This window comes from Haplochromis burtoni, unplaced genomic scaffold, assembly GCF_018398535.1.
Source record: "Haplochromis burtoni strain Fernald_Lab_line unplaced genomic scaffold, NCSU_Asbu1 Contig_814, whole genome shotgun sequence".
Taxonomy (NCBI): Eukaryota; Metazoa; Chordata; class Actinopteri; order Cichliformes; family Cichlidae; genus Haplochromis; species Haplochromis burtoni.
In genome coordinates this window covers 100601-111797 of record NW_024583175.1, presented here as the reverse complement: position 1 = coordinate 111797, position 11197 = coordinate 100601, and the positions used below count along the sequence as shown (strand labels likewise).

Below are 11197 nucleotides of genomic sequence, written 5' to 3'. Positions count from 1 at the left end.
GAAGATGTGCTGTCTTTACTTATGGTAATGCCAACCAGGTTGAAGCATTTCTGGTTTACACTAATAGAAACCAAACTATGACAGTAGAGACAGCCACAGTCTAAAAAAATAACCTCTAAATGATAACTGCGCTGTGATGGCTCATGCTTATGGACATAGTGTGTGTTTAACTGAAGAAAATGTGATTTATTCCAAAACAACAGTGAGTTGTTTTTTTTTTTAATTTGGATACCCAAATTAAAAATATCCAAAGTTTGTAATAATGAGCATTTGGCTGACAGGGATCACTGCACATACTCAGTAATCCCTGTCAACCAAACTCTCAGGCTGCCGACTGCTCGAAACACTTAACTTCACGCAGTTTTTTATACTTTTCCCTCTCTATGATATCATAGACATAATACTTTAATCTTTGCATTATTATTATTATTATTATTATTATAGTTGAACAATGACTTTTCAGCATCACGATGATTGTTTTTGAGAACATTTCTTAAATATTCTTTAACCTGTGGTCAGTTAGCTGACTATTTGGTCTTAAGAATATGCATTTCGGGGCTGTGCTGACATACCGAAGTGGAGGTTAGGATAGTTTTCAATAAATAGGAGTGAAGGGAAAATGAAACAACACGTCCTTTATTTTTTCTTAAAAAAAGATCTTTTTGTGGTTTCTCTTTAGCTTGCGGGAATGTTAAAAAGCAGCAGCTCTAATGCGGTTCAGAGTTCCGGACTGAGTCGTGTTTGTGGCTGTTTTTGCTTTATGAGGCCCAAAGGATCTAATGGTGTCAGGCAGATTAACTAAAACTCTAAATTCATCTTCGATGGTTCTTTGATTTTTGGTGACAGACAGAGGTGACACCAAGACTTCATACAAATCACCTTGGAATTGAATCTTTCCCACAGGTTTCACAGTTTGATAGAAAAGATGACTGTTTAAGAAAAAGCAGAATATCTTTGTATGTGTTTGACCTCCCTGTTTGCTTTGGGAACAGCAGAACTTTTCGTAGTGATTTGCACCATTCAATTGTAATGATGGTTGGATCTTTTGTCAATAAAAGTTCAGTCGAAGAATCCTGAGTGAGAAAAGTTCCACAAATTGCAAATATAGACCAATAAACCAATATGTCATTTTTTTAAGATTTATTTGTGATCCCAGTTTTCATCTGATGAGCTGATTGTTATTTCTACAATTTGGAAGTTTAATGAAGTCACACAAAGTTTGATCCTCATCCTTCATAATCATACACATTTGTAGGAATGGGCTGAAGCTTGTATGTGTGATTTTTAAGGCTACAAAACACATTTAAGCTCTGCTACAAACAGTTTTACAACAATTTTACACTGACTACAAGCGTCACAATCTAAACTAAACTCTTAGTTTTCCTCAGAACTATTTTTAGCTTTAGTTTTATCTTATTTGTTTTTTGTTTTTTTGCCTATGAAGAAATCTGAGCACCAGTATCACAGGGTATAACATATTGGTACCCTGGATGTTTGATCAGTTTTCTCATTGAAAACACGATTGGAGATAACTCCACAAGTCTATAACTTTCAAGGTTTCTATCAGCATGTAGGATTCTGGTTTCTCAGAAGAAGCTAAATGATAGGAAAGTTCTTCTTTTTACCTACATTCTGATACCAGGCTCGTCTTTTAGTTTTTATTCTTTCTGTGTCAACAATGTTTCTGAAATACTCGTGTTTAACTCGGAATATTACAACCATATGAAGGTTTACAAAGCTTCATAAAATTTATTATTTAAATATACTATGAAAAAAAATCTTGCTTTTGGGCTCATGTAAAAGTATAATATAAGAAAGCAGAAGTATAATTCCCGGGAGAAAATAACGATTAAAGAGATGAACATTTTAACTGCTGATCATTCACATGAACATTAAATTTAAAGTTGTTTTGGATCATGCTCAAAAATAAAAAAAATGTCTCGAGAAAGACACTTGAGTCTCATTTGGAAGTAAAATGATATATAAAATTAAAGGTTTATTTATTCAAATGCATAATCTTTAAAGAAATTTGGATTGTTATTAAATGAATGATACCAATTAATACATTTCAGTTGAGCAGAATCCATTAAATCTAATAATTTCTGTCCCTGATGAAGCCGAGACGTGTTGGTCAGCGAATAAAGTTGTTGTTGTTGTTCAAGTATTGCTGGAGTCTTCATGCCACCTAATATGTTAAAGTCAGCATTTTGGGCAGAAGCTTTCTTGAGTAAATGAAAGAATACAAGCTTCATGGTTTCTTGCTTAGTGTTTACATTTTGGTTTTGATATAATATCAAAATTTCCTGATGTCTACTGTGTTTCCTTGCCGTCATCTGTGGTTACCGGTTTGTTAGTGGCCTTCTCTTTCACTTTTGCTCCCAGTTTTATTTTGGTAACGACTTTCTTTCTGAGTCTGTTCCTTCCTTTGTTTTCTTTCCTCTGTGTGTGTCCATATTCTTGTCTCTCCCCTTGTCTCCTCTTATTTCCTGGTGCTCCTTTTCAAAGAGCTTATTAGACTTGGTGTATTTCGATCATCCTTTAAAGACTTTTTGATGAGTCCTCTTTACCTGCATGGAATTAAAACAGCCGCTCTCACCTTTAAGAGCACGGGCAATGCAAGTATTTAAAAAAAAATCTAAGTTCTGAGAAACTTCTTTGAAATTTTGAAACTACTTTTGAATTTTCTCTGAAAATATGACAACTTTTTAATTGTGGTCGCAGACTTTGGGCCATCAGTAGAAAAAGGGTGTTCGACTGTCTTCACTCAGGGACACGTCACAGGTAAGTGTTCTTTATCAAATGTTTTTCTAAAGTTGTTTTAGTTCTTTTTAAATTATCACCACATTTTATCCCAGGTTTAAAATAATCTAAAATGTGAGTTACACTGTTTATTAATGTTTTATAGGATGCTAACGTTCTCTTATTTAACCAAGTCACCTCCAAAGCTCATCTCTGCAGCAGCACACTGTGAGTTCCTCTTCCTCCTGTTTTCAAATATTAAAATGAAAAAAAAAAAGCTTCTCCATAGCCAACGGGTTAAAGTTAGCAGTGTGTGTTTTCCTGCTCTATCTCAACTCATCATTTGTCAGCAAAGTATTTATATAAGTGTTAAGTGGGATTCATAAAATATCTCTGTGGTTTCATTTCTTCCTTGAATTCTGCCTGTCAGAGACTTGATGGCTCAAGATAATACAGATTACAATGTTAAAGGGCGGGTTATTTATAATGAGGCAAGCCGTGGAAGGGGGCAGATGACAGTGTACTGTATTTCATGACCTTGCCAGCTCATTGGTTTGACCAGTAATCCACTTCCATAACGAGAAAGTGCAGGATTTAGAAGGCCATGGAGATTGCAATATATACCTTCTTAACACTTGGTCTGCCTGCGACTCTGTCTGTGTCTCCGTGACTCTAACAGCTCGGCCTGGTTAAAGTAAGATTTCTCTCTTTTCCTCTTTTATTTTAGTTGATCACATTTTGGTTGGTTGCAGCTGTAGATGATTTGTCTCGTCTTGGGAGTGCAGACGTAAATGTCTCTGTGGAAGGTTGAAGCTTTGATCTCAGAGGAGAATATTTGATATTTGCTGTCATTGATGGGAGGCTGTTGTTGGCGCCTGGCCAACTATTTAAAGATGGTGTCAGTTTGATAAGTTTGTAGTGACCATAAAAGGTTCTTGGAGGTTTTACGTCTTTTGGAAGTCACCATTATATCGAATGTTGACAGTGGAGAATTTGAGTGATTTCCTCACTCTGTAGTTAATGTTTGTGTGGAGTTACATGTAATTACTTGACATATTTTTAGGATTTCAAAGTTTGAAAGAGTAGTTTTCCGTCTTGACGTGTGCTCGCTCTGCTGCATTGGCATACGGTGATGTATGGCGTGGTGATGTGGCATGCTGAAAGATGACACCACTACAAGGCATTAACCTGAAAGTCGATCTGTCAGTGTTTATCCTCCTGTCAGCACTGAGGGAAGCGGGGGGACAGCAGAAGAAAACTGGGTCTAATCTTCAGGGACCTGACTTCACATTTTACACTTCAGTTTAATCCCTGCTTATTGTATTGTATTGTATCTTTATTTGTTTCAGACACATAAAACAAAAAACAATATATACACACTACATATATTTTCATTTACAGATACGAATCAAATTTAGCCTGTTTTTTTCCACACGCGTTAAAACATTAAAGCCCAGTATGGCTTGGTTTTTGGTTCTTTTTCTGGACTTCTCTGAACAACAGATTGTGTATTTTAAATATAACTTTAAGTCATATTGTTTTTGTTATACCCATGTCTATATTTTGTAGAAATATTATTTTTGAGGAAAATATAAACAGCAAAACTTCATTTTATCAACTTCATTTCAAATCTAGCTTCACATCTATGTCTTTATCTGGAGTTTTCAGCTGTTTGGGACACTCAAATGGAAATGCATGGATGAGACTTAAAGGGAAACATAGTACCTGAAACTATGTTTGTGCAGAATAAGCCCGACCACAAAGCTAGAAAAATATTTTATTCCACATGTCGTTTGTGTTTTGGCTCGTTTTAAAAAATACTTTCCAACAGCCGCTGTTGAAGTCATCATTCATCTATTGATGCTCTTCTACAAGTGTTTGAGACAAGCTTCATTTAGGCTTTTTGAACACCTTTGAGTCTTTTCTCTAACACACATGCTATTACAGCAGATTCAATTCAGGATTTTGCATTGGATGGAAATGTATCCTGTATCTTCTTGTTTTTATTTTTGTAAGAGTGAAGCAGTGTGTGTCTGAGGGCAGCGGCACACTATTTTTGTGATATGCTCTAGTGTCTTGGCTGTCTGAGGGATGTTCTGCAGTATTGGGTTACTGTGAATCCTCCTGCTCCTTCAGAGACAATCCTGCTCATGATACTCACACACGCACACACACTTAAAAATCAAGGCCCCTACAAATATGATTTTATCTCCAGAGCAACATGCTGTTGTGCCCTCGGAGTTCTGAGTGTCTTAAAATACCCGGCGATACCCCCCTCACCGGCTTCTTATTGGCTTACAGATGACGACCATGTGTTCCTGGTCATTTATGTGCGTTAGGATGCCTGCAGTGGTTGTCACTCGTCTTTTCTTTTAAGGCGAGCCTGCTGTCCCTCTTTTTTCCCCCTGTACAATGAAGACGTTAAGAACAGCTGTGGCTCCAGAAATAGTCTTAATCCTCTCCTCCATCACATCTCCTAAACATTACAAGCAGCTCAGGCAGTGACCGTCTAACTTCTGAGGATGTCTACAAGTGTCGTGTGGCTGGTACTTGAAGGGTTGGTTTACCCGTCCACTGATATCTAACCCTGCAGATAGTTTGCATTTTGTTTGCCTGGAGTTTGGATCTATTTGCAAACAAAACAAAAACTCCAGCTGATACTATGGAAATGTCAGTAGTTTTACATGTCATGAACTTCCAAGTACCTAATGGTTGGGCTAGATGAAAATTCAGAGGCTCAACAAAGTTATTGAAGTTGTTGATAAGATGAGTGATTAGTAAGCAGGGATGTCACATTGGAAGAAAAGCCAGAATAACTGAATATATGGGCTGACAGACTGATACTGCCATCCACAAACATGCCTAAGCAACTGTTTTCTAGCTATGTACCATTATCTGTGATGATAATAAAGGGAGAAGGTACATTTCCAGAAGTGAAGCTTATGCAGCATCTTAATTGACAGATTATGTCTTAGGTGTGGCTTGTAAATGGACAAAATAACCCTAAAATTTGGGGTTGTTTACAGTTCAGACAACTATCTGTATTCTCAGACAGTAAAGGCTTAAAGGTCTGGGCCTTGGTGAGTAGCATGTCAAGTATGGAGACATGGCATCGTGCTCTGCTTTTTCCACTTGACGTGTTCTGTTGGCTTTATCAGGCCCCAATCTTTAGCACCCACTGCGACATCTTGCAGCCAAGTGTTAAAGTCAGCATCTCCAAGTCTGAAACCTTGGTTCTCTCCTGAAACTGCAGATTGCTCCCTCTGGGGCTGGGTTGCTGTTAAGATGTTTTAATATCTTGAGGTCTTGCTTGTAAGTGATGGCACTGTAGAGTGTCTGATGGGAAGGCTGACTCATTTGGAGTTAGATGAAATGCAGGAGTTTGACAGGCTTATTATGGTGAAAAGCTTGACTTGTAAAGCAATCAACGTTTGCTTTAAAGGCAGATCTGTGCTCCAACTCTCACCCATGGTTATAAGCTCTAGTTAGTGACAAATGAAAAAGAATGAGACAGCTACAAGAGCTCAGCCCTGGAACTTGGGTTGCTTTGACATCTGCTCCTTTGTGTCAAAAGGACATCCAAATGACGTCAGATGTGGTGGTTTGGTGCCTTCCTTTGGAGGTTTTACAGACATGTCCGGCTGGGAGGAGACCCCGGGGTAGACCCTGAGCTGGGGGTATCACATGTCTCATCTATCCTGGGAATGGCTCAAGGTTGCCCAGGAGGGACCAAAAATGTTGCAGGGGAGAGGGATGTCTAGAATACCCTTGCTTAAGATGCGATATCCAACTTTGGACAAACAGAAGAAGACGTGGGTGGATGTTATAAAGCATGCTACATGATGCACTTCTGGTAGGGATAATCTTTTAGAAGCAAAGGAGAAAGTAGTTGTCTTTTTATAGAGAGTGTGTGAAGTGGAAGGATAGTCATGAACTCCTCAATGTTCTTTATATCATATGCTGGGCGTTGTAAAGGTCATTATCTTATTATCATGCTAATATTAGCATGTTCTGTAAACATCACACCAAAAGTACACGTCTGTTCAGGTTATTTTAGAGGTGTGGCGCTGGTATTATATGCTTGTTATAACACTGTGACCCTTATAACAATGTTATAACACTGGCTTTTAGTTAGATAACATAACATTGATTTAGCATTGTAGTAATCTGTTCCAAAATCTATGCAAATTCATTTTTTATTGCATGCTACAGTGAAGAAAAAAGTCTGACCTGCTCGTGGCGCTGAAAGCACAGGCACAAGACAACAAACCAAATGTCATGGCAATCCACAGTTGTTGAAATGTTTCCCTTCGCAGTGCTGGACCTGTATCCCTTGAGCTGTGCTGCTAGAAATAGCGGCATGGTTCCTTTAAGGCATTAACACGTCCTGGGTTACAAAGTGCCGTTCCATGAAATTTCCTGGAATTAACATGATGTCTTAAGATAGAATTCACACAGTCCAAACATGAAATATGAGATAGGTGAATGTGGGTGCAGGACAGCGTCAGAGAACGGAGACATGATGCGGTTTAATACTGAAATAAAAATGTGGGTTATTGCTTTTCCTTGTTCACCCTCAATTCTTTATAAAGCAAACAGTGGACAGCTGCGGGCAGCCTGACTAAAGGAAGCGTTCCTCCACCCGTCAGCAGAAAAGCTGCATGGATTTTTCTGAGGCCACATTTGAAAGTGCTCCAAAGATTTATTCTTTGTCCGTTTGATAAAACGAGTACGCTGAAACTCTGCCTTGTTAGTGCTCCATGGAAAGATAACACAACCGTGCTATTCTTAGATCTTTGCCACTGTTGCCAATGCTGTTAATATACCAAAGAAAATGGGCGTTCATTTCTTTATTTACTCCCAAGGGAAAATGTCTTCACAGGACTCTCTGCAGTCCTGTGAAAAAAGTACATTTTTAGCAAAAAATAATTGGAAATAATAGATTTCTGTATGAGTTTATCAGTCGCTTACATTGTTGTGGAGGAATTCTGACCCACTCATTACATGCACAGCTCTCTGAATGTACTGTCAATCAGACTGACATCTGAAAATTGGCTGCAAATTTGCAGCACCGTGATTATTTCCTTATTATCTTTGATTATTATCCTGTTGCATGATGCAGTGTAGGCTAGGTTTCAGCTGTTGGACAGATTACCTCACATTTATTTAAATCGACTTTACTTTAGTATAAAGAGGAGTTCGAGGTCCACTCGGTGACTAAAAGGTCTCTAAATAATCAGCCCCTGAAAAATGAAAGTTGGTATGAGGTGTTTATGCTGATACACAGCGTTTGTGTATAATACTTGAATGGGAAGATGTCATAAAAGCGGTTTGGATAGCTTTCTTTCCCTTTAATAAAAGAAATCATCATTTAAAAACTTCATGTTGTATTTGCTTGGGTTATCTTTGGTAAGTTACGCCTCAGTCTAAAAGGCTTGGAGTATAGTTGTTATCCCGTGGACATTCAGATTGGTGATCATGATAACTTGAGACCCTGGTGAGAATTAATACTTTAGGTCAGGTGTCCATAACCTCCAACATCAAAAGAGCCATTTTAGCTCCTCCTACCAAAGAACGTGAGAAAAAGAGCAGCACACGCAGGTGACAGATTTGCAGATGTAACTGGGAGAGGATACATTAAGTATTACTACATCCAGTATGAATAGTAACAGGATTACCGTTCACCCTAATTGTAACCTGTGGCTCGTGAGGGAGCCACAAGTTGCCAACCTCTACCATAGGTGCTTCTACTCATCTACCTAACTTTCTGCAGAGTTAAATCACTACAGAGCTCCAAACTTTATGTGGTCTTCAGATTAGCTCAAGTGTGTAGAGAGATTCATGGAATGGGTTTCTATGACCGAGCAGCTGCATCCAAGCCTTACATGACTAAGGTTAGTGCAAAGTGCTGAAAGCAGTGGTGTATAGTGCGCCATCACTGGACTTTAGAGCAGTAGAGATGTGATCTCCATAAGCCATGCTTCTCTGTCTGGCAATCTGATGGACTGGTCTGGATTTGGCAGTTGCCAGGACAACAGTACTTGTCTGACTGCATTGTGGCAAGTGTAAAGTTTGGTGCAGGAGGGATTAGGGTGTGGGAGTGTTTTTCAGGCGTTTGGGTCAATCCCTTAGACATTTTGGACAATTTTATGCTACCAGCTTTGTGGGAACAGCTTTTGTTTCAACATGACTGCTCACCAGTGCACAAAGCAAGGCCCATAAAGAATTGGATGAGAGAGTTTGGTGTGGAAGACCTTGACTGGCCTACACAGAGTCCTGACCTCAACCCGACAGAAGCCCTTTGGGATGAATTAGAGCAGAGTGTGAGCCAGTGTCAGTGTCTGACCTCAGAAATGTGCTTGGGGAAAATGGTCAAAAATTCCCATGAACACAATCCTAAACCTTGTGGTATAAATATGAAAGATAACACCCAGACAGGTGATGGTTTAACAGGTGGTGGCTCCAGACCACTGCTCTCTCCTTATCCTTTGTGACTTATGTTTTTCTCTAGTTTTGCTTTTTATTGTGTCCCTGTCACCATTTTGCTGGCAAGGACATTAAAATGTATATATTTGTATATTTGTATCTAAATTGATTCCAATAAAAAGCATTAACTCTTGTTATGTGTTTGTCAGGTAACCTCAGGATCGTCCAGCAAACATGGCCACTGAGTGAGTAAAAATTTTACTATTTTCTGTAAATCATGTAAGTTTATTTTCCCTGTTTGTGTAACCAGCCAGTGTGCAAAGGAACAAGCGGTTCCCTCACAAGGACTGTTTGGTTTTATTTTTATTCAGCGTGTGACATTTAGCTTGCATTCATCATAACTGCACTGATTACTTTATTATTAAATTATTTATGGGTCACTAATGAGACATGCATATGTTTTCCACGATCCCTGGATGGTTCCAAAGTTTTTAATTCTTGTTTAATATTAAAAGCTCTTAGTTTTGTTTATTTCATCTTTGATTTTCATTTATCTTTGGTACTCTGTGTAGTTCTAGTTACTGTGTATTTCTAGACTTTAATTAATCCCTGCTTTATTTCCCTCTGACTTGACATCCTCTGTCTGTCCTTTCCTTTCATTGTAATTGTTTTTCATTTCCCAATTGTCCAATTTTGTATTTTAATACCTTAATCTTCTGTGTTTTGTATTCAGTTTTACTTCCACCTCCTGCCCCTTTGTCACTGGTCATCTTCAACTGCATCCTGTCACCCTCCTGTGTCTACCCTGATTATCTTTTTGTGTAGAAATAGTGCTGTTTCCTGTCAGTCCCGTGTGTCTTCTCCCTCGTGATCGCCCGGCTCTTTTGGAGTTTTTTTACTGACTTTGTTGCTTTGCATTTTGTAACCTTGCAACAGTCACAATAAAGCTGCTCACTTATTTCAATGCACTGAAAATGTATAAAACCTTAAAGTTTTTTTAAAGAAATCAAAATACCTACATGTCGTTTAGGAAATTAATTTTAACAGACATTTTGCTTTGACAATGAAATATTGATGTCACATCAGTGACCCACATATATTACTATTTCCTTTGGGAATGGATTAAACCGATCTTTATGGTTGCAATAAAATTGATCATCACAAATATACATTACTTACATCAATTATAATTTGTGTTTCCGTCTGCAGGAAAAGGCTGTCTGCGAGGCGTAAGCACACCCTGAAGGTAAGATTAACTTTAACTGATAAGCTTAACAGAGCAAAATACCTCATACATGCCCATCTGCTTGCCTGTGCTTCCTCTTACCTGACATGGGGTGATGATGTAATCTCCTCAGGGTTGCATGCTCGTGGTGGCAGGTAATTTATTGGACGCTGAAGCGAATGTGAAGGCCAAAGAGAGAGAGACGTTTTTGGCAGATAAATGTCCTCCTGTTGAGCTGCCGTACTCCAGGGACGAGCTGTTGGTGAGAAGAAACTGCACCGTTTCAAACAATTATGCTTTTGACATATGCTTTTTTCATATTGCATTTTATTTCTTTTGTGGGTTTTTGAAATTGGAAGCATCTAAAAAAGAAAAAACTTTTATCACTATGTTGACTTTAGGAACTGTGCCAGAAGCTTCATGAGCAGATCATCATCAGTGAAGATGAGAGATATGGCATAGAGTTCAAACTGAACATGGTGCTGAATGAGGTGAGACACTTTTCATTGCACCAGGTTGGCCTTTTGCCTTTATTTGCACCGAGTAGAGATACTGTATCTGTATATGTCTTTAACCAAACTGCAACAAACATAGGAAGCTATATTTTAATATCAACCAAATGAATTCTTGTATTTTCTCCTGATCACCTTAAAACAAAAAAAGACCAAAAAAGTATTATGAACAAGTATCAGGGTACCTAGACCCGGGGCTTAGAGTACGCTTGGGGAGTGTGATCGTGTGTACAGCGTCTCTTTATGTCTGTCTCCACGTTGGTTGAGTGTGGAGTAAGTGTATATGAGAGCATGA

General features: G+C 38.5%; 1 protein-coding gene across 7 annotated transcripts in view; it reads left to right on the top strand.

Moving 5' to 3' along the window:
• The first annotated feature begins 3327 nt into the window (after positions 1 to 3327).
• The window catches only part of LOC102304268 (troponin I, fast skeletal muscle), a 19686-nt gene continuing 11816 nt past the window's right edge, over positions 3328 to 11197 (top strand). For all 7 annotated transcript variants that reach the window (XM_042215761.1, XM_042215759.1, XM_005950599.2 and 4 more), the window contains exons 1-5: positions 3328 to 3433; positions 9375 to 9410; positions 10375 to 10411; positions 10524 to 10652; positions 10792 to 10881. In XM_042215761.1, coding sequence (XP_042071695.1) covers positions 9400 to 9410; positions 10375 to 10411; positions 10524 to 10652; positions 10792 to 10881 — 267 coding nt within the window. In that variant the 5' untranslated portion in view covers positions 3328 to 3433; positions 9375 to 9399. The remainder of the gene's footprint in view (positions 3434 to 9374; positions 9411 to 10374; positions 10412 to 10523; positions 10653 to 10791; positions 10882 to 11197) is intronic.